The sequence below is a fragment of the Rhipicephalus microplus genome, chromosome X, assembly GCF_043290135.1.
Source record: "Rhipicephalus microplus isolate Deutch F79 chromosome X, USDA_Rmic, whole genome shotgun sequence".
NCBI lineage: Eukaryota > Metazoa > Arthropoda > Arachnida > Ixodida > Ixodidae > Rhipicephalus > Rhipicephalus microplus.
Genome location: NC_134710.1, coordinates 293,940,746 through 293,964,890, shown reverse-complemented (window position 1 = coordinate 293,964,890; position 24,145 = coordinate 293,940,746). Strand labels below are relative to the sequence as shown.

The window sequence follows — 24,145 nt, the reverse complement described above, 5'->3', positions numbered from 1 at the left end:
AGCAAAGTGCCTGGCAGATGTGAAAGCGGTATTTGTTGTTTCTATAAAGGCTCTGGAAATATAGCATCTCAGCGCCTATATTTTTTACAGAGTTTTGCCTGTTGGACCTAGCTGAGTCAATTTATAGTGCAGCCTCCGCTGCTCGAGCTCGCTTCAGTGAGATTGGGCAATGTATCTGCACGTCTCGCAAGCCTCAAAACAACAACACGAAGTTAACAGACTACTGTATCTATAACAGAACATGATTCATGGCTTGTAAATATGTCGAGGAATGATGAAGAATATCTTTGTTTGTTTGTGTTTTTAATAAATTTGGTCAAGTTAACGTACCATTGAACGTGCACTGTGTCTCTTTTAATTCATGCGGGGTCGTGCACCATGCAGGCCCTTGTAGGCTAGATTCTGCACAATTATTTGCTCTTGTCTTTTCAATCTAGAAAACTTCAAACCATTTTTCAAATGTGAAAAAGAATACCGTGATCGAGGGTTTGAGCATTTGCACGTTCTATGTCATCGATGTGGTCAGTGAACAAGACACACTCAGGTCAAAGAGCAAATGGGGGTAAAAAGAAAGGTAAACTTGGATGTTGTGGGTAAAGTGGACGAGACACTTTCCAAACGGGACATCTTACAGGCCTCTTGCATCAATCCGGCATTATTTTTGGCTGAGATGAGGTTTCCTTTTATTAAACAATATGTCCCCACGAGGAACACCCTACATGCATCTCCGTTCCTTAAAAAATAATATTTGCACAGAAAATCATCACTCACAAAGACTAAAGACTTCCAATTTATTTTCTTTTACGTCACCTGGATGAGCGCTAAGGCAATATCTATCAGTAGAGTGAAATGTTTCGCTCAAACTTGTATGCACTTAGAATAAAAATATAGAAGAATATGTTGCTGTCCTGATCGATGGGTGTCCCATAAACCGGTCGCATAGATTTCCATCAGGCATCAACTCGTAAACTTTAAAGGACTACTTTTTTGTTGTTATGGAGAGTCGTCTTCATTAGCAGCGTCCGGATCGCAAGCGGTGGCAGCGTTGTGAATTTCCAGTATTTGTTCATCCTGCAAAAAAAAGTAAATTTAATGGGAGTTATATCTACCAATCGCTGCATAAAGCGTTTCCATTTCTACTTGTTTTCATTGTTTGCGTAAAACTCAGGATGAATCAGCAGTTTTATTTCATACATCCAAGACTTTGGTAAATAAGTTAGAGGACATCAGAAATCATTCTAAACACCATGCCGCTCCACAGCAGTGAACTCTGTGGGTAAACGGTAGAACTTCCGCGTGTATCTCTAACGCAGCTTTCAAGGGACCCTCCAATACTTTTCTACAGAGCTGGTAAGACTCTTCAATAAAATGCGATGCAATATTACAAAGCAAATACAGAATGTTTATAATACAGAAAAAGTTGAGAAAGTAAAAACTGTCCAAGTGACCTTCTGTTTGCGCACGCATGAAAATATACAACAAAGTCTGGCAATTAGGAAAGCAACAACACTCATATAAAAGATCAATGTAATAAAAGCAGTCAACCCTTTCATAGTTTCAAACTATGCATGTAAATAAAATCACACCAGTAATAGAACAGAAGTAGAACCAACTTGACCTAAATATATCATCGGAACACATAGAATAATTGCAGAATATCTTTTGACTCATCGAAGTAGTCGTCAAATGGCTTGATTAAAGGGGTTTATTGCCTCAATCATTGACTGCCGCAAAAATCTCAGAATTCGTCAAGTACGAGAAAAGTTACAGGTATTTATCACATTGAACCAGCAAGCTCGCTAAAACCAGCGAGCTCGCTAAAAGCTACGCAGGGGGTGGGAGGGGTGATGATAATAATAAAGGGGATAGAGGCTAAGTTGATTCAGCAGTGTGCGTCGTAATCTTGAGATATGGACACTTACAGCAGATTTTTTCCATGACGTCCTATATATATATATATATATATATATATATATTTGTATAGACATAGCGAGGAATGAAGCGCACTAGCTCTGTAGTCTGTAGTAAAAACTGAAGCGAGAAACGTACGAGGAAACACTTTTAATAATCGCATACGTTTCGGCTGGTGGGTATTCACAGTAGCCTCGACTACTGATGGTCACAGTTGTCTGACCACGCTGAAAAAGTGTTGCAGGGTTCCTTTTAGGCAAAGCGACGTAAGAAAATGAAAAAAAAAACGTTTTCCTACTACTTGACTTAAGTAACCTCACACTTATTCACATATCCGACGCTCACCTTGACTTTGTTGTTTTATGTAAATAAACGTTGTACCATCATTTCCTTTATCACATAACATGTCTGCTCAATAGACCGTGAATTTATATATGAATTTGTCGTGTTTAGGTTATTGTTTTTATCCGACTAACGTATGAGCTTATTAAGAAAGCAGCATCAATGGCGCATGTTTTATTTGTATCTTGGCTATAATTTTAATAACTGCAGTATCTGTATCGTTGTAATGCAGTACCAGTGGCTTCCGAGGTGTTTTGTTTAAGCTAGTTGCAAGTAAGAGCCTCAAGAAATCTAGGACGCATTGTTATGACTAGTGGCAGTAAGTCATTTCTTGATGTTATTTTTCGTTCACAAGATGTGATATTTAACACTTATACATCTCTGATACTGAACATACTACAGGGATAGATCCACGTCAATGTTGGTCCTCTACGGTCATTGCTATGCACAGTGCACTAACAATTTTAGTTTGATGGGTGTGTTTTGCATTTTCAGACAGACAGGAAAAAAACTATACATGACAGCATTAACTAGCATAGTGCACAGTAGCAATGACATTTTACTTTAAAGCTCTCTGAGACCAGGGTTCGATCGCAGCCACGGGCCAGTGATATTTTTCACAGGCATGGCACACAGGTGTGTTTGTGAACGTAGACTTAGGTGAACATCAAAGAACCATGGGTTGCAAAAACAATTCAAAACCTTCGCAGCGACGAGCGTCATAATCCAATGGTCATTTGGGTCACCGAGAGCGAGAATTTATTTCAATGAGAAGCAAGAAGTTCAGTTCTATTTATACTGTGCTCCAGACCAGAGTGCCGTGTGTCTTTCGAGCCATTGCATAGGATGGCCGGGAATACGTAGCGCACTTGTACCGCTACAACACAACACTTAGAAAAATATGCAATATTCATACTCACCGTAAAATACTGCTCCATGGCTGCATTCTGTTTAAAAACAAGATTCCACAAAATTCAATGAATCGGCACGGTTGGTGTGAACGACAGCTCATATATTTTATTGTTCAGAATGTGCTGAAAGACTGTATGGGCCTATTTTGTACAAATTTATAGGTGTGATGGCGCACACATACGTTAGTGGCTGATTTATGTGATAGGTAACTTCATAGCCAATTGCTTTTACATAGCTTGTTTAACTAAACTGCGGTGCAACCCCTAATTTGATGTCCGGAATTCCATTTTCAACAAATAGGCAGTTGTACATCCTTCAGTGAAGTCAAACCTCTCCAGTGCTCTGAAGTTGAAGTAAAGTTTTGTAAACTTCAGCTATTTCATGTTTTCACATGATAAACAGGTTTCCTCATCTGGAGACTGTAATTTCAACTTCCTATTATGAGTTCACTGAAAAACTCAAACATGGAGGTCCTTAGAAGCAGCACTTTGGTGAAGTGATCTTTGAGGAAATCTTCAGCCACAAGGCTCATCATTTAAACGGAAAATATGCACTCACAGGTTACAGGCTGAAAATAGAAGGTAAATTCAAACTAATTCATGTGAAGTAAAACAGTGAGTGCCTTTAGACAATTTTTATAGTATATTAACGTTGAAGCATTACTAGGCGCTGATTGTGTCACTGTGTTATATCGCAGAATTAAGCATTGCGGTAAAATGTTCCTCTGCTTGTAGATGTTTTCCGAAGCAACGTGGATCACGCCATTATGATTATTGACTTTCTCGTGTCTCGCACGTTTTTCGGTGATTTCGGGTCACGTGCATGGCTTCACCGCACATTGGCCTGAACGTTGCGTCGCTGCAGCTCCCTGTGTCCGCATGCAGCCGCATCCTTTGTTTTTCGCGTTGTTGGAGACTTGGATGCCGTCTAGTCAATAGCCTGGTTGCCAACAATCGGTTATAAACGTCTGCTTTCTGAGCTTTTGCTTTTGAACTACCACGTGCACTGTCTATAGAAGATGACGTAATTTATTGGCCACATTTCTGACACGGGATTTCTCTTTACATTGGGTGTCGCACGATGGCTGAAGTGACTGTTTCACAATTAAGTGTAACTGATTAAGTGAGCTTATTTTAGTGATTTCACCTTGCCTCCCTACACCTTTTCACAAGCAGTCTTTCAAATTATATTCACCAGGAAGTATAATAGCAGGGTCCATAATTAGTAGCGATGCATTATTTGCAATTTCATGCTTATAGTCTGTCTGATCGTCCACTGCTCTCCGACCACCTAATACCTTTCAATTTCAGTGGTCCATATCTGGCCATTGCCCCGCCGCGGTGGTGTAGTAGTTACGGCACTCGACTGCTAACACAGAGGTCAGGCGATCGAATATTGGCAGCAGCGGATGCGTTTTTGATGAAGGCAGACATGTTTGAGGCCCATGTACTTAAATTTAGGTGCACGTTAAAGATCTCCGGGTGGTCGAAATTTACGGAGCCCTCAACTACGGCGTCTCTCAAAGGATATCGTGGTTTTGGGGGCGTTAAACCCCTGATAAAACCATTATTATCTGCGGTCATTGGCTAAGTGGGAAAATTCTGGTGAAGTGTCAGTATCGTAAGAGCCACTGCTACAAAATAAAAGCTTTGGTGGTAGCGCTGAAGTGAACGGAGCGCGCATTGGCGATGTACGCAGTAAATTCACGAGCCCCGATTGTAGCTTTTCGTTATTCACTGGAAATTTTAAGGTGTTGCCCTGGGAGTGTTTTCCCGGAGCAATTCTCCAATCCAATCATCAGTTGCAAAGTTTCAATAATTTCAAGCTGGAGCCGGGGAAGTACGTCATGGTGACGTTACGGGCCCACTTTCTTGTCTTCAAAAGCGGTGCATCTTTTTGGAAACCAAAGTAATTTCTGTCGGTGCTGTCTGTCTGTCTGTCTGTCTGTCTGTCTGTCTGTCTGTCTGTCTGTCTGTCTGTCTGTCTGTCTGTCTGTGTCTCTCTGTCTTTCGGTCTATCTATCTATCTATCTATCTATCTATCTATCTATCTATCTATCTATCTATCTATCTATCTATCTATCTATTTGCCTACATCTATGCGCTGTCGTGGTCACCTTCTTACTTTGGTATTTGCCAAATAGAGCCAAGATGAGTGTGTGGCGCTAATGACTAATGGGTGGTCATGACATGAATAACACTACACGCTTGTCATGTACGCCATCAGACTTCTTCCCACAGTAACGATACCCGCATACCGTGGCCCATAGTATGCAGGTATGCTACACTGGTGATTCATAGTCTCTGTCAAACCATGACTGCACAATGGACATTGATAGGTTTATTAGACCTTTTCCTTAAATTAAACAAGAGAAAGACACAGCATTTTTTATAGTTCTTTATATCTTATGTTAGAGCCCTGTGCATTAGGCGTTGTGGTTGCACGTAAACAAACTCCTGGTTGTCGAATTAGGCGGAGCCCTTCCCCGTGAAGTGCCTCGTAATCATGCCATGCTTCTGGCTAACGCCCTCTCTACAAAAAGCCTCCCGCGTGAGCCAAAAATCTGCTGCCCTTTCCTTTCCTTTCTTCCTCGTTTCTAATAGGTGTAATAGCCGGCGATCCATGTGGTGACTGCTTGCAAAACATATGTGCGCATGCACACACTACCCCCTGCCCACCCCTACGGCTCACCACTTTCCAACCTTATTGAAAACAAAAGGGTGGATCTTGCACCATCCCTCGGCAACCAACGACAACTCAAGGCAGCACAGCTACAATGAAATAGAGAGCCATCTTTCTAGAGCAGGCGTTGTTCTGGCACAAAAACATGTTTAATGTACTTTTTATTGAAGCGGACGATTATATTGTGGTACGCAAGCGCTTACAAGCGTACTTGTATAATACAACAAGAATCTGGCGCTGCACCCCTCCGCAGGGACACGCCTACGAACACTGCTTACTTGCGGTTTCAATAAAAGCGATGCCTGCTCTGCCACCTGAGTGCTAACGTTACGACAGACAATGAACGACGCTTCAGACTTAAGCTTGATTGACGTGCCTTGTAATCTCCCGATATGCACGTAACTCCCCCAATTGCACAAAAACGTCGGTACACCTCGTGAGACTTGGCTGAAAACGGCGCACAAGCATTTGTTGGCAGACTGATTTGTAGGGAATCTATTCCCACAGTGCATGTCACCTGTTGACATTTCTATTCTACTCGTTCTTCCTTGCTTCTCAAGGAAATTACACCAGTGGCTCTGCGCGTTCTGCATTTATGTGCAGAGGTACGTTCCACAGTTCGAAAGCACTTTGCCGTAAATTTTTTCAGTTATCAATGTTCCATAAACTTTATCACCATCATTCTCTTAAGATGGATTCTTTCAGCCACCCCCAAGCTTTTTGCCCATGTCGTGGCCATACGTATTAAGTTGAACGCACAAACTACCAGTCTTTCATTCATTCCTGCCGTGCACAATAACCGAGAGGAACGCAATACCACCGACGTTGCCCGAGAACACAGTCTTAACATATTTCATGATCTTATACACGCACAACATGCCACCTAATGACAGAATGTTAATTTTCTTTTTCTTGTCATCTGAGGTTATTTTCCCGTCACTCTGGGTGCTTCTTCATGCTTTCCTCTGTATGAAAATTATTTTTCTACATGTTTCACTTCATTTACATTGCATTTTTTGGAACTTTTGAAATTTAAAACATGTAACCGATATATGTCCTCTCGTGTAACACCCTCGTCATGAGAGCCTTAGGTTTTCTTCTTGAAATAAAATGCATAAATAAAGATAAATTAGAAAATATTCAGATGTAGCATAAGTAGGCTTGTGGCCTGCCTTTCAATCTCTCTCAAAACGCGTCTTCAGAAAACTAGCGCCTGCAAAATTTTGCCTCCTTTTCGATCAAATTTTGAAGATTACGTGTTTTTCAGGCGTAATCAATACCGCTTGATCTAAGCGCCACACTTGTTGGATTATAATGACCAAGCCAAAGAAGGAGCCATTTATTTCGCCATTGCTGTGCTGCCTTTTGGTTTTCGGAATGAATCGAAGACTTTATAAACGTGTGCCTTTCTAAACATTGTCTCCGTTCTATCCTTGAACGCGAACCGCCGAAGCTACACTCTATATACACTCTCACGAGTCCCATGTTTTTGATATCGTGGACAATTTTCGCAAACTGAGAGATAGAAACTATACTTACCAGATCGCCTCCCTCGCACAGCTTTCGTATGACACAGCTCCTGCTATTGCAGTTGAGATCCTTCTTAGCGTCGTTAAAACTTTTGTTTGCCTGCACCACGTAGCCAAACGATGTTACATTGAATGCACGAATACGCGATGTTTAAGATAAGCAATTGTGCCATGAACAACTATGCTTAAGGATCAAGTATGGTTCCTTGGACAAGACTATGCGTCCTCTAATATAATAAAAAAGAAGAAGAAATTAGGGCTTCAGGGAGGCGCGTCTACCTATGGTATATTATTGGGGAGAGGAATTGATTAGCATCTGTTAAATTTGATCTCACGTGAAAGGGAGGATGGCTCTGTGTACGAGTGCACTGGCAAAGAGCATGCGCATTCTATCTCGTCACTTTGTTAAACAAAAAAAAACGCGCATTTGAAATACTCCCTGTCACCTATATCCATATGATAAGTATAAAGCGAAAACAGAGGCATTAGCTATCACTTTTATAGAGGAAAAACAGTACACGTTCACGTGCAAGCGTTTCACAAGCAGCAGGAGCTATGTGACAACTGACTTGGAAAACTACTCACTTCATTGTTTATTTTATAGTGAAGGTGTTATAAAGCTGAACCTCACAACAAGTGAGTGTCCGTGTGTCTTACTCCGCGCGGGTATATCAGGAACTCACCAGTGAGAACCGCAGCTCCGCTATTTGCGCAGATTTCTCACCTGGTGGAACCACCGTAACTTATTCGTCCTTTATATCACAATATAACTAAAAAAACTGCGGGAAATCCTAGCAAACTATGGTAGCAAGTCTTCATGCCAAGATACTTAACGTCATCCCGGAGAGGTATAAGGAGTCGAGGTGAGCCAATATATGTTCTGCCAAGACCGCATGCTAAGAGTAACCGCGTGCCAATGAGTGGCAAAAACTAGCAACAGCCCTGCTCTTCGCGTGGCGTGCAACAGCGCTTGCATGGCGGACAAAGAAAGCACGGCTATGTATTGGGATTCGCTATTCTTACTGCACCTATGCTATTAATTTTTTAGTCCTCCGATGCAGGTAAAAATTCAGCATTATTCTTAATACTGCGGCATTTTCCCCTTCTTTTGTATCCCTTGCAAGCCACTGCTTTTTGTGAGAGCTTATCCACAGAAATTCTCGTGACATATGTATCGTACCTCCTGCGATATCAGTAGTTTGATGCAGATGAGTTCACTCTTCAACTGCTCATCATCTTTTTCTGTAAACGAAAATAAAATGGCCGTGAGACTTACACACATCAGGAAAGGCATGAGACGTACTCACGCTGTAACTTCTCAATTTGCGCTAAAGCATCATTCTTTTTATATTATTGACATCTGTTCAAAAAGATGCATGTAGGCTTTGTATAGACGGTTCTTGTTCTTTATTTTTATCGTGATATCAATCGCATGGATACTCCGGGCACAAATCTGACGTTGCTATCACCCCCTATTTATAAACTTGCGTATATCAATGCCATTTCCCCGTGCCTCGTATGTTATATGGATGAGCGAAAGTATACACGAGCACTGCCGACGAATGCGGCTCAAGCAGAGTTGAAACCAGCTGGCCACCTCCGTTGCGCGAAAAACGCAGAAAATGGGGGCTGGCGAAACAGGGACCTGTCCACCTCTGACAGAAACTTACGTTCTTTGACCGACCGGGCGTGTTCGTTTGTTGACGCGTGGGTATATTTAATGGGGATCAGCAGACGGCTCATATATTTGTACGTGTGCTCTCATCACAAAATTTGCTTTGAAGCTGTAAACAGCATGAAGGTCACCTAGAGTGGGCTAGCCTTTCTTCGTATAATAATGCATTTTTTTCCATTTTTTATTTTGTGGTTGCACTTATTGCTCTTTCCTGTGCCAGCAAGAATGTGATTTTTTTTTTTAATTTCGAAGACCTTCGTAGTGGTGCCTAGAAACATTTACTCGAATTCTCTCACATGTGAGTTCACTGTTGATGCACTGACATCTGCCCCGCCGCGGTGGTCTAGTGGCTAAGGTACTCGGCTGCTCCACCGCAGGTCGCGGAATCAAATCCCGGCTGCGGCGGCTACATTTTCGATGGAGGCAAAAAGGCTGTAAGCTCGTGTGCTCGGATTTTTGTGCAAGTTAAAGAACCGCAGGTGGTCGAAATTTCCGTAGCCCTCCACTACGGTTTCTCTCATAACCATATGATGACTTTGGGACGTTATACCCCACATATCTATCTATGCGCTGACATCATCTTCAAAAACCAAAGGTAGAACAATTCGCTCTACTACCCAACTAGTAACATGAATTGCGTTCCTGAATTCGAAACTTTACCAAATATACCTCTGTACTAAGAAGTTGACAAATGTTATCAGAAAATTTGCGTGGTTCTACAAGTTGGTCTACCCACGCATAACGAAATCTCTGCCGCTCCCCTCTCTATGCTTCGAACTGTTGGTTCAGTACTTCCAAACACTGCATATAAGCATATAGTATTGTTCCGAAATTGTTTCCTTTATTTTAGCTATTTTTATTATGCTGCATGACCAAATAATAAAATAATTTAATTCACTGTCACTGTTGGCCTGTTCCGATTCTCATAAAACCATTTTTCTTGCAAAAAGTTTCGTTCACTCAAGCTCTGTTTTCTCTTTTATCGTACCAGTGATCCTGCATACTATAGATGCGAATAAATCAGCAGAATGCGTCGACAAGAGAATGGGCTAGCTAAACCCAGCACCTCCACCAATATGTTACGGGGTCGGTGACTTCTGTACAAAACGCTATTACAGAAGAACAGCCACAGGCAAGAGTCACAATGGCCGATCGGCACACCCACGTGCCTGTCAGTTGATTCTGTCCTTCCTCTTCCTTTTCTCTATCTCCTTAACAATATGAATCGCGTCCCGCTCAAGCAGAAGTAGGTCGATGTTAAACCAGCAAAATTTGAGTACATGCAGGCCCTTTATCTAGGATTATCCTTTAATATGAACGATACGATTTACTTGTTCCACACGCATCAATTGCAGTTTTAAAAAGTGTGCCTCGATGTATAAAGCAAATTACGAAGTAGGAAAAATCTGAAAGTCTTTACATATGAAGGAGGCCACGGCTTTTTTTTTTTCCGAATGGAAGTATCACAATATAGCTTTCAGGCAAGCAATACAGGTGATTTCAGAAAGAGTGATACAAGTATCGACCTCATATATACTCACCGCAAAGCTCTTCATGGTGCGCAAAGCTCACTGAAAAAACAACTAACAATAGGGCACAAGACACCAAAGGTTTCATACTTTCTCTCTAGCTCTTCACAACGAAAAATGCTGAACGCTAAAAGCTTCACAAGTGGTGATAGACTTTGCCGAGTACTTCTTTTATACATGAAAGATGGTGTAATTGCGTTCACCTGGTTTGAAAACACAACCGACTTAGCAAGTACTGAAAGTACACGCATTCAAACTGCCTGCAAAAATAAAACAAAATATAGTCAAAGTATCTCTTGACCTTACCGGCTAAATGTTTCAGCACGTGCAACCCATGCGCGTGCAAAAAAGTACGTTACTGTAAATTTTTTTTGTACGAACTGATTGATGGAATGTATCCGCTGCAAGCATCCGCCGCACCTGGAATCTCGCACCACGCGAAGAGAAAACGGGGATGCCAATTGCTCTCGATGCTCGACGCGTCGTTTTTTCCTTCTACTCACCGCATCGGCTTCTCGACTCCGTGCATCCAAATTTGTCCAGATGATACCGTGGCGGCTGGTCAACTTATCAGAGAATTTTTGCGTTTGGCAAGAACATACACCTTCACATTCATAAATAGCTTCTCTCACATTCACTTTATTTATCTCTATTCGTCTTATCTAGTATCTGCTAGCTATCCTTGTCAACTCACCACAGATTAGAATTGAGCGGTGTGGTAGTCATGGCGGACAAATGAAGAGAGAAAAAGGACACACAGTGGCGTTGTCCATTTGCATAAAAGAGTGCCCTATTTTATGAAGTGCTTACTACAGTTTTCACACACAAACACACACACACACGTGTGTGTGTGTGTATGTGTATGTGTGTGTGTGTGTGTGTGTGTGTGTGTGTGTGTGTGTGTGTGTGTGTGTGTGTGTGTGTGTGTGTGTGTGTGTGTGTGTGTGTGTGTGTGTGTGTGTGAAAACTGTAGTAAGCACTTCATAAAATAGGGCACACACACACACAATAGGGCACGACACACACACACAAACACGTGTGTGTGTGTGTGCGTGTGTGTGTGTGTGTGTGCGCGTGTGTGTGTGTGTGTGTGTGTGTGTGTGTGTGTGTGTGTGTGTGTGTGTGTGTGTGTGATAGAAAGAGTAATCCGAATAAAAGACAGCGCCTGTTCAGTAGGCCAGCTATTCTTATTCTGACTGTCATAATGTGCTTCGCAGTCTTGTCTAGCATGCGCCCGCGCCCCAGTGGTGCTGTAATCTTTACACTCGGCCATGACAGCGACGAAGATGGACGAACTGCTGAAAATGTCTCTGGCGTGCAGCATTGAGTGTGCCGCGGTGGTCTATATTCTTTACGCTTGACATGTCTTTTCAAGCTGCGAAAGACTCAGGCGGATGATTTTGGCTGCCTCGTCGTGGGCGTACGTCTCGGCCACGCTAAGTTTTGGTCCGAGTATTTCTCAGAAGTATACCTGGAGGGCATTACTGGGTGCATCGCTGAGGTCGTCGTCAGCCACGCTGCGATTTGGTGTGGGAATCAGCCACATACTCCGGCGGACGACACTGGCTGTCTCGAGGTGGTCGTTGCAGGTTTTAATCCTTGTGCAATGGTGTTGGGCGTACTGCTGCAAGTACTCGAGGTGGACAGCATTGGCTGTTGTGAGAAGGTCGCAGTCACCACTGTCGCTTTTTTCGTCACATTCTGGACGCAATCGGACATTCACGAGAGACGTCTCTCGGGAAATGGCGAGCACGGGTGCAGGCGTCTCCTGATTACAGTGTCCCGGCAAATGGCTGAGACTGATCAGGGCCGATCTCTTTATGACTGAATATGACTACTCTCTGTAAAGGCAGAGTGTGAGCCGTGGCGTTACATGCATTTTTCGACAGGGAGGGTGCGTTGAGTTGTGGATCATCCAGCAGGACAGCGGCCACGTGCCCAGATAGTGTCGAGCTTTGAGGTGGCATCGCCAACTGCGAAGACTCTATAGAGACTTTGTTATTTGTGGACCAGCTGGAGGACTGCGATGAGGAATCGAGCTGGTGTTCGACGTGAGTTCGATGTGTGGGAGGAGGCACGTTGGTAAACGGCCCGGCTACGTCATGCCCCTCCCTAAGTCGTTCTACGAGAGCTGGCGGGGTGGAATGTGGCTGACGTGCACTCATGAGGTGGTGAGCCTCACATCTTCCATCCGTGGTAGAAACTAGGTCGGCAGGAAGGAGGTCACAAGTGTCGAGAAGGGGCCGAAAAACAGTAATCAGTCTTGCACACCACTGAGGACAGGATAGTTGTTGCGCACCTTCATAGTTGTGCCATGCTTTGACCGCACCACGAAGGCGATCGATAGTAATTATCCATTTCCTGTCTTCCGGCGAGGCGTGGAGGCTGGCTGGTGAGTTGACGGCCTTAATCCACCCAAAGACGGCGTCTTGTAAGCCGCGGAACTCCGGTAGATCGAAGACTGGCGATCGTGGTGACACGGCAGGCGAAACTCCAGAAAATAGCAATGCCAAGTGCCGTGAGGGTATACTGCAGCTTGCTACGGCTCTCGTGTGATGTTGCTGAATGGTCTTGTAAGGCTGCTGCGACCAACACCTCACAAATGACGTGCAGTCTTGGCAAGGCCACAAGGAAAAGTCCAGACATCGACGCTGTTAAGGCGCTGACCTCGACACTTAGTCGCGCGATGGTGTGGGAAAGCTCGGTGGAACTTTCGGGCGAACTGCATTCGGAGACAGGGCTGACGTCCGAAATGTAGTACTCAATCAGCGTACTCGCCGATGTGCTGCCACTGACCGAGGCAGCTTGGACAGCAGTCCTGAGCGGCTGAGGTGTTCTGAGAGTAGATAGTGAGGTGTTGTCACAGAGGGAAGCATGAATGGTATTCCCGTGCAATGGTAGGCAATGCACTACCTTGGTAAGACTGCGATGAGCCTGCCCGTGAGTTATCGAGAAGGTCTGGACGCCGTCCTCGAATGGCGACATAGGTGCGGCCGGCTGTAGGAGGGTCGTCGGCTGCATGACCGTGGAGGCGTGAACGGCGTTCGAGAAGGCAAGACCACGGCAGTGATCACTCATGGGGATGCAATTGCAGCTCGTAGGTCGTAGACTGCGCCATTTATGGTGAGAAGTAAGAGACATGCGAAACCTTTTCAGTAGGCCTGCTGTGCTTATTCTGACTTCGTGGTGCTTGGTGCTCTTCTTCGCAGTCTTGCCTAGAGTGCGCCCACGCCTCAGGGGCGCTGTCAGCCTTACAATATATATATAGATATATATATATATATATATATATATATATATATATATATATATAAAGGGAAAGAAGTGTATACCTAATGGCTCGTTTTTCCGTGTTTTGGCACAATAGTAATAAAATCTAACAGACAATAATGCGAAGGAATGTATAGGGGAAGTTATTAGAACCAATGTAATGTAATTAAGAAAAAAAAGTGGGTGAAAAACTAACTTGCCGTGAGCAGGAATCGAACCTATGACCTTCGAAAAACGCGCTCGATGCTCTAACCACTGAGCTATTCAGGTGCTCAAAAGCTCGCTATTTAAAACAAAAGAGTTGGTGTGTTCTTGCCGTATAAAGAATTATCGAAATCACGTGATTGTATGTAGGCAGCAGGGTTTTGGAATATTCAGGTCGGGGCCCTGAATTAATTCTGGCGCCACTGTGTCCACCGCTTCATTTAGTTTTAGTCCTGCGTGACCTGGCACCCAAACCAATCGGATAACATGAAAGTGATTGGGTATATACGTATCAAATTCTAATGAACAAGACGATGTCCTTGGTGCTGTCAGAGCAGTGCATACTGGCAAAGAATCGGTCAGTATAATAACCAAAGATATATGCTGGGAGCTTGCGTACGGCCAGAATGACTGCCATTAACTCTGCCTGGAATATCGGCGCAAAATTGGGCAGTCGCAGTAATTAAGACCAATCTAATGCTGTTCGGTGGATGACCACTCCTGCTTACTCGGCATTAACGGAAACATATGTGGCTATAATTGAACTTATCTTTAGGCTATTTAGATGGTCTTCGAGCAAGCGATTAAAATATTTTATGAGCAAAACTTTAGCATTTTTAGGAATTACATTGTCAAACTCTATTCTTACCGTAGGATTTTGTACCTGCGAAAAACTCACATCACGGATTTTTACCCCTAATGGCTCTAAAAAGTTTTTGCACAAAAACTATTTGAGGTCTACGTGGTCGAGACCACTTATAATCGAAAATTGTGGAAGGCTCACTTATAAATACATATAGAGAGTGTGTCTGTGGGGAGGCATAGATGTTCAGAAATGTTTGAACAGTCAGTATGCGAAACCTGGTTTGTAGAGAGGGCAGATATGCTTCACGATAAAGAACATTAGTAGCGACAAACTTGAGGAGGCCTAAACATAGGCGCAATGCCTCACGCTCTTTAGAAAAAAAGAGGACATAATTTATAAGTGGGTCCCCCACAGAACAACACACATCCAAACTCTAATATTGGGCGAACATACATGCAATATGTCATCAACAAAGCTCTTCTATGCATTAAAATTTGATCATTGCTGATACGCTTGAGTAACCCAATCGCACGTAATCCCGTAGACGCAATATGCTCAATATGTGAACTCCGGTTAAGATTTGCAGTGTATATTACACCGAAATACTTCAATGAGTCTACCGGTGGAATAAAGTCCTGTCCGTACATCAATGCTATTCTCACAAGAGAACTCGATTAAAATGCAAAAGGAGCACTTTTCTTAACATTAGGCATATGCGCAGGTCAGTAAGCCATACTTCAATATCATTTAAATGGGTTGTAAAATGTTGTACAAGGAGTGTATGTCATTGGAAGCTGAAAAGAAGGATATATCATCTGTGTATAATATACCTGCACTTTCTTGTGAGTAGGAATAGAGCTTAATATTATATTGAATAAAATGAGTGAAAGAACAGATCCCTGAGAAACTCCCCTTGTCTCTTTGTATTGTGAAGATAGCCCATTCTGCGAACAATTAAATGTACACCCATTTAAAAAATTAGGAATACACACAAATATATATTCGGGAGCGTTAACCCTTCGAATATACTAATCAATATGGCGCGTTCCACACTGTCGTATGCCTTGGCAATATAACAAGGTCACAAGAGTGGCGTATTGCTTTCTCTGCCGAGCAAGTTTGATTCTAGCTTCCAGGTCAACATGCGCACACCACATAGAGCAGCCAGGTCTAAATCCAAATTGAGATTCACTCAATACAGTATTTTGCTTTATCTATTTTTCAAGATGTCTATATAGAATGCGTTCTATTAGCTTTACAAAATTGAAGGTAAGGTAAATAGGCGTAATGTTGCCTGTAGCATAACCAGTTCCCTGTTTTTTTTTTAAATAATGGTGTTACTTTAGCAACTTTCCAGTCACGATGCACCCAGGTATTTTCTATAGAAAAATTTATAAAGGTAACGAGATTGCTGGGAGACAAATCAAGCATAATTTTTATCATCTCTGTGGTTATGTTATCAGAACCGGGAGATGAAGTTTGTAGTGATTGTACTACCTTTGATGTCTCTTGTAGTGTTGTTGCCTCGTATTCGTTAGCTTTTTCTGCGTCCGACAAAAGATGGGGTTGCACCGATGTAAAGCGATCTTCTAAGCCTTTCCCGATTGCTTTCAATGATTGCGACAATTTACAGGTGATAAAAAAATGATTCTAGATTCTTTGGCGTCCGAAAAAATTTTTCTGTATCGTTAGAACCTAAAAAGGCTTTCTTATTTTTTGTTTCCGACATATAACTGTAAGGTCTGGAGCTTTATTTTTCCTTTGCTCTCTCAACTGTTTGTGGCTGAGGCTGATCGCCCCAAGACAGCTTTCGTCCCCTCCGATGGCTTATACGAATTCAACATCATGTCGTTCGGGCTCTGCAATGCGCCTGCCATTTTCGAGTGCACAATCGACAACATCCTCCCTGGCCTGAAATGGCAGAAATGCCTGTTTTATCTAGACGATGTCGTTATATGTTCAAGCGACTTTTCAACGCAACATCTGCGCCTCGAGACAGTGTTCACTTGCCTCACCTCCGCCGGTCTACCGCTCAACTTTAAGTAGCACTGCTTCGGCGCCGCTCGAAAACTCCTATTTTTGGGCCATGTTGTATCTAAAGTTGTCATTCTTCCGGATCCGACGAAACTCCATACCATTGCCGAATTCTCTAAGCCGAAGACCTTAAAAGAACTTCGCAGCTTCCTCGGCTTATGCTCATAGTTTAGTCATTTTATTCGCAACATTGCCTCCATTATATTGCCCTTGACTGACCTTCTTGTCGGCAACAGCGACTTTTCTGGATGATCATCAGCTTGTGATGATGCATTCGCCACACTTTTCCCCCTTCTTACGTCACGTCCAATACTGTGACGTTTTGATCCTGTTGCCCCGACGTAAATACCCACGGATGCTAGCGAGGTTGTTCTCGGTGCTGTGCTCGCCCTGCGTAAGCCTGGATTTGATGAGTACGTCGTCTCTTACGCCAGCCGTGTGCCCACAAAAGGGGAAGCCAACTATTCCGTCAGCGAAAAAGAGTGTCTAGCCATCATATGACCCATAGGCTAGTTTGGACCTTATATTTGCGGGCGTCCATTTAGCGTGGTTAGAGATCTTCATGCATTATCTTGGCTTTCCACTTTAAAAGATCCCATCGGCCGGCTCGCCCGATGGGCGCTTCGGCTACAGGAGTATGACATTCATGTCGTTTACCGATCAGGACGAAAACATTCTGACGCAGATGCTTTGTCACGATTGCCTCTACAATGTGGAGAGGAGTCACCGTCTTTGCCTACTACCGACGTATCTGCACTTTGTGTCAGCGACATGCTTCAGGAGCAACGAAAACATCCTTGAATCGCTTCACTTCTCAACTTGTTCAGTTGACCTCCCTCGCAACACATTCGCCGTCAAATAGAGCGCTTAGTTATCAGAGATGATTTGCTATACCGACGAAATTATCTCTCCGAAGGACGTCAATGGCTTCTAGTTATTCCCAGACATCTACGCTACGACATATGTGCCTCCTTTCACGCAGACCCACGTTTCGTCTATGCTGGAGCGTTAAAACCTACACCCTCCTGTCTCACCACTCTTACTGGCGTGGAATGTATCGCTTCGTTAATCGCTACGTCCGTTCCTGTCTCACTTGCCAGCGCCGGAAGAATCCCACTCCTGGTTCTCTAGCTCCACTAAAACACTTACTTTGTCCTGCCCGACCAATTTGACCAGGTTGGTATCAATCTGTACGGAACTCTTCTGAATACACCTGTGGGCAATCGCTGGATTATTGTCGCCATTGATCACCTTACGTGATACGCAGAAACTTCACCGCCGCGTGACGAAGTGACATCAGTCATTTCATAATGCATTGCATCATTTTTCGTCATGGTGCACCACGTGAGCTGCTGAGTGACCGAGGGCATGTGTTTTGCCAGCTGCAGTCAAATCGATTTTCAAGGAATGCCAAGTCATTCATAGCACTACCAACGCGCGTCATCCTCAAACTAATGGCATTATAGAACGATCTAACCGGACATTAGGAGATATGCTGTCAATGTACGTCACAACCAATCATTCCAACTGGGATAGTGTTCTCACTTTAGTAACGTACGCGCATAGTACTGCTGTCCAGACAACCACTGGCTTCTCTCCGTACTTCCTCCTTTATGAACGCGAGCCCTCTTGCACACTAGACACCACTCTTTCTTACCGCCCGGATGTTACTGAGTCGACGACGGTGTCACAAGCTGCTAAATTCGCGGAAGTGTCGTCAGCTTGCCCGCTCCCTCACAAGTGCTGATCAGCAACGCCAGAAACACCACCACGATAGCCCGATGCCTCCGGCTTCGTATGCCTCGGAAGACCTTGTCTGGCTTCGCATCCTTTCAAACAGCCCTGATCTCTCAACAAAACTTCGGTCCAAGTATCATGGCCCTTACCGTGTGGTTAAACAAACATCTCCCGTGAATTACATCGTGGAAACGCTTGAGCAGCCCCCTATTCAACGATGCCGTGGACGTAAGACCGTCCACATAGATCGCCTAAAACCGTATTACGATCCCTCTATTGTCTCCTGCTCATGAGTCGCCAGGATTGCTCTTTTCCGGAAGGAAGGAAAATGTAATGATGAAGATGAGTGCTACTCAGAAAGGCAGGGGGTGTCACTCAGACTGTGACTGAAACGACGTTTGGTTGTCTCGGCGTGCAGGCTGGTTCCGCCATTACCGCTTCACATGTCGTGACGGCTCTTCTGTAGTATATAAACGATTGCTGGTTCATTTCATATCAAGTGTACTCAGTCAATTTTGACAATCTTGATTATGTTAAAAAAACTTGTGGAGATGTATGGGAATGTGAGATGTAGTTATCTATTGAGTCATTATATTTTGCAAAAAGAAAAAAATGGTTTCGCTAGAGGGCCCTTCGGACTTTGATTATACAAGTGAAACTGTGTAATGCTAAATAATTTACATAATAATACTGGTTTGAGTATTTATTACGAAACAATTTTCGCGGCATTCTCGAGGCAATACTCTTTCTTGACTATGATAGTTTATTTATTTTCTTTTATTTTCTTTATTGTTTGTTTTGTCAAAAATTGCAATATGCTGCGTGGTTAGCCGTTTTTATTAAAAGCACATTTTTTTCGCCAGTAATATATTTTCGATTTCTCTTTTATATGCTCCTATATTATTTGAATAAAATACTTTGGGAGCCAAAGAAGCAAAAATAACAGAGATTTTACTCATACTTCGTTCAAAATTTCGCTATGTAGCAGTCCAAGAAAAAAAATATGAATTTTAGACTGTTGCATAGTCCATCAGCAAAATAAGCACGAAGTTTCAAAAGAGTAGATTTTGTTTTAATGGAGAACAAAACTTTCCGACTGACCAACAACAATGTAGTAAGAAGCCCGCTTTTACCTCCTCTTCAGTGTACAGCACGTCAGTGCGAGTTCCTAGCAGCAGTTTTTCGGCAGCGAATAATGCACGCCATACATTTACTCGTCATTTCTTTCAGTAATATTGCTGTACACAAAGCCGAAATGGGACAGTAGTGCTTTCTTCATGAAACAGTATCTTCCCCTTCGTACCCCAAAAGGACAGATTTTAATTGAACTGCTTGTTTGTCACAAGGGGCAGAATTATATTACAGTCGATGGCCTGCAGTACACTATGCAGGCGTTGTGTATTGCTTCTAATAATTAATACACATGTTACTAATAAGTTAACGACATAAGTAAAGTATAAAGCTGATCATATGATGTTTCAGTTATAGTCCGATGCGTGATCGCATAGCGCTAGAGTACATAATAAAACAATGTATCTTTGGTGTTAACCTCGAAGAGAATTCGATATCGAGCCCATAAATGACACTTGATTTGTATTTCCGCTTGCGCTTTATTCTTTTCATCAGTCTTCTTTCAATGGTCCTAAGTTGTTGAAAATGTTGAAAACATGCAACCATTACCGGGTGGTCTTTTCATTAAAATATTTTCCGCACCCTTGGACCACTAAACAAGAGTGGTATGAAAATGATAAAATCACTCCGGAAACGGTGACTGAAATATTGCTTATGGGCCCGATATAAAATCATCTTTAACGTGTCTAGTATACATCATTTTATCATGCACAGCAGTTGTAAGCGATCACACATCGGCCTATACCTGAAACATCATAAAAACAGCTTAGATAAAATGTACTTTTAATTATGTCGTTATTATATTTAGGATCATGTGTATTTATTACTAGAATTAACACCGACAAACCCCTAGGGTATTACAGGCCATCGACTGTAATTCTGCTCCGTGTGACAAGCAAACTCTCACAAGCGATGTACTCTTTTGAAACTTCGTGCCTATTTTGCCTAAAACTTTACTTTGCAAAAGTATAAAATTCATATTTTTACTTGGACTGCTACATTGCGAAATTTAAGCCACATTTTCAGTAAAAGTGCTGTTTTTCTGAAATTTACCACTATATTTGGGAAATATTTTTGCTTTGTTGGCTCCCAAATTATTTTATTCAAATAATATAGGTACACATGAAACTGAAATTGTAAATATCTTACCGACGAAAGATACTGTGCTTTTTCTTTTAAAAAATGCTAAACACGTGGCATATTGCAATTTTCGACAAAGCAAAAAACAAAGAAAATGAAAGAAAATGAATAAACACTCTTAGTCATTAAAGAATATTGCCTTGAGAGTAACGCGAAAATCGTATCGTAGTAATTACTCAAACCAATAAAATCATATAAATTATTTAGCGTAAGACAATTTCACTTATATTCCCAAAGTTTGAAGCACCCTCTTACGGGCACAAATTTTTTTTTGCGAAATATAGTAGCTCAATAAGTACATCTCACATTCACATACATCTCCACGATGTTTTTCAACATGGTCGGAAATGGTCGAAAATAGGACGGGTACACTTGGTATGGAATGATCCATATATGTATATATAAACTACCCGTTCTGAAAAACTGAATATGCGACCTTTCTAGAGCTGTAACTTAGAAGTGTGGTGGCATTGGTTACTTGGTATAACATCACGATAGTTATAGCACAAGAGCACAACGTCTCCTTTGTGTCTCTTTGTTGTCGTTCTGCTCTCGCGCTACAACTATCGTGTTTCTAGAGCCTTTTGTACACCGTCTTAGAGAAAACACTACAAGTTCACTTAATAAATTTTCGTAATTTTCGTGCAGTAGAGAGGCGTGCACTACTCGATCTGTCTGCATTCATCATTTTGTGGAGAAGCGTGGTACTTGCTTCACACTTTTAAGGCATTACGTGCACTTTCTTGATGCTGCCGCTGAGGACAATAAATTTTCTGGACATTTTGTAATAGGTTAGAAGCATTGAGCGAGACCCACTTATTACGCAATTCGCCTTTCGTGACGCCTGGATGTTGCTTTGTTCTTCTGGAACTCTTTATTACACAAGCTGACGCGATTTCTTAACCGACATGAGGCTTGCGTAGGGTCAATTTGCGACAGAGTTCCAAACACAAGAATGGCCCAGTGGGCATCACTTTTCGTTCTTTGAAAAACGAGGCCGGCGTACCTTATGATCTAGATATGCTGTTGGGCCTGCATTGTACGTAGCAAACTGAAAATGCTTTTGGCAATGCGAGTGTACAAACGAGATCTATGCGGGAATATTTTTGTAAATGTGTTTGCCATTGTCGCGGTGTGCTGAAAGGGCAGGAGGATGTGCCAGAAGTAATTTCGCGAGTTGAAGCATTGTTACACCTGATAAAGTTTTGATAAGCAGTCAGCACAGAGCTGATGGTTCTTCATTGCACCTGGTTGTAGTGCATGCATTATCGCTATTTCCTTAGTATGCGAACAGTTTTGATGTCCAAGGCAATAACACAAAAAAAGAAGGGTGACTCAGTGGTAGGATATGGCGAAGGCACGCAGATGGCCTGGGTTCGAATCACTATGAAAACTGTATATTTAGTTATTTTTTGTTTTACGCGATAGCGATCAATGACACGGCTGGAGGCAGTGGCAGACAACTTCATCGCCAAAGTCGGCCCTTGCGAATGAAGCTAAGTCCTATTGACGAAACATTGGCCCAAGTGACACGCCATGTTTCAAAGTTTTTTGGCTCGTTGCACCTAGCTCATACGCACCCATTCCTCTCTCGGCTTGTTGTCCTCACAGTCTGAATAAATTCATTAGCAAATGCATTGAAACCTATGCGTTGTTGGCACTGCACAAAGGTCACAGACGTTCGCAGAGACCGGTAGTTCTTAAGAGAACACGAGCGACGGGTGCTCCAGCAGCATATGCACGGAGAGCGGCTAATTGTCCAGTCATCGCGTCACATCAGGAACGTTCATCTTTCAGAGGCAGATTGTGGGCAGTAGATTCAGTGGTACTTAATCCAATCCGCGTGCTGTGTACTTGATCTTCACATTTTGTGTACAACTCTGTGTAACATAATGTGTTTGTCAATGTTTCTTCGTCCTTTCAGGATTTTATTTGGCGCTGTTTAGTTTTCCATCGTGCATCCGTGCCAACTCGCTCAAATGTTTGCTGCACTGAACTTCATGTAACATGGTTAACGTTCATGCAGATGATCAGCGAAATTTGGGCTTGATCCACAAGTCGAACTTTCTTATAGTCTGCCACGTTGCCTCAGCAAATTGCAAGAAAATGTTTGTAGTAAAAAGGTGGCGATAGGTGCAGGTTGGTACGTCTTCATACTTAAGATGCCCTGGTTGTTACGCGCATCACCCTATGTTGTTTCTCGTTTCCTATATTTTGCAGTGCTGCAGAAGTATGAAGAATTTGGTCGTCATAATTTTTATAACACTGAAACCCAAGGATGGTGTTGAGTGCGCCATAACATGCGCCGAATGTCTGAATAATTTAGAACGACTAATTATTTAATTAAAAATTTAAGAAAGGCCTAACGCCGCACTCGCGTTTATTAACTGGTGGATGATCTTCCAGTTTGAAAAAAAAAGAATTGTCAGATAATACGTACCTTGGCAATTCACGTTATGCAAAGCATGCGGGGGAAAGGTGACCATGTTGAAATTTTTTTATGAAGCGACACGTCTTGAAACGACGATTAATATATGAATAAATGTTGCACGTATAGACATGTTGAAGGGTTGCAGAAGTTTATATAACCAGTTGTTTGCACTTGCGTAACGATGTCAACAACAACATGGATATTAGCAACACCAGAAACTGTAAGGTGTTATGAAACGTTGCTGCTTGCGAGGATGGTAGTCCGGGACACTTCTACTTTAACCAACTTCAGCGGATGGCACGTCACTAAAATTGACATTAACCCGACGTTACGGATGTATTGTAGGAGTACATAGGTAGTGTTCATAAAATTGAATAGCCAGCACTGCGACTACAATTGACGTATTGCGAACATTAGGGTCTATTTGAGAAGTAGAGACCTGGGGTGGCTCTGTGGTAGAATGCTTGACTGCCATGCAAACTGCTTGCGGTTTGATTCATGCTGGGACCCTGACATTGACTTGCATTCATCGTGTCAACGCTGCCCATGTCAGTTTTTTTAACGCTCACCCGTTGAAATCACCGATGTGTATTCTCGTCGTTCCTGCGTAGTTATAAGTGTCAATTAGCTGTGGCACATACCCACCTGCTGGTATGTGTCACTGTCTGGCGGGAAATGTTTAAAGATGTACGCGACAGGATCGTTGTATCATTCATTTCTTTACCAGCGCGTCTCATTCGTCAAGCCTTTTTACCCTCCCATATTGAAATTGGTTAACGCCAAGTTAAGGGGGTGATCACGATAGCACCCCTTGTAAGCGGCTAGACAGACAGACAGACAGACAGACAGACAGACAGCACCGACAGACAGACAGACAGACAGACAGACAGACAGACAGACAGACAGACAGATGGACGGACGGACGGACGGACGGACAGACAGACAGACAGACACACAAACAGACAGACCGACAGACAAATAGACAGACAGACAGACAGACAGACAGACAGACAGACAGAGACAGACAGACAG

General features: G+C 42.9%; 1 protein-coding gene across 1 annotated transcript; it reads right to left on the bottom strand.

The window, feature by feature from the left end:
• Positions 1–777: 777 nt before the first annotated feature.
• Positions 778–10,714, bottom strand: LOC119162378 (antimicrobial peptide microplusin). The gene is made up of 5 exons (XM_037414779.2): positions 10,593–10,714; positions 8,557–8,618; positions 7,387–7,476; positions 3,174–3,200; positions 778–1,071 (listed from the first exon to the last, which is right to left on the bottom strand). Exons 1-5 carry the CDS (start codon positions 10,666–10,668, stop codon positions 994–996), a joined length of 333 nt encoding a protein of 110 aa, XP_037270676.1. The 5' UTR covers positions 10,669–10,714; the 3' UTR covers positions 778–993.
• Between the last annotated feature and the right edge of the window lie 13,431 nt (positions 10,715–24,145).

Excerpts from the sequence above, each read along its gene's own strand:
- LOC119162378 (XM_037414779.2), bottom strand. The coding sequence starts at position 10,668 with ATGAAACCTTTGGTGTCTTGTGCCCTATTGTTAGTTGTTTTTTCAGTG. Across the intron at positions 8,619-10,592 it reads GCACCATGAAGAGCTTTGCG|AAAAAGATGATGAGCAGTTG; the intron begins GTGAGTATATAT and ends TTTCGTTTACAG. Across the intron at positions 7,477-8,556 it reads AACTACTGATATCGCAGGAG|GCAAACAAAAGTTTTAACGA; the intron begins GTACGATACATA and ends TACGTGGTGCAG.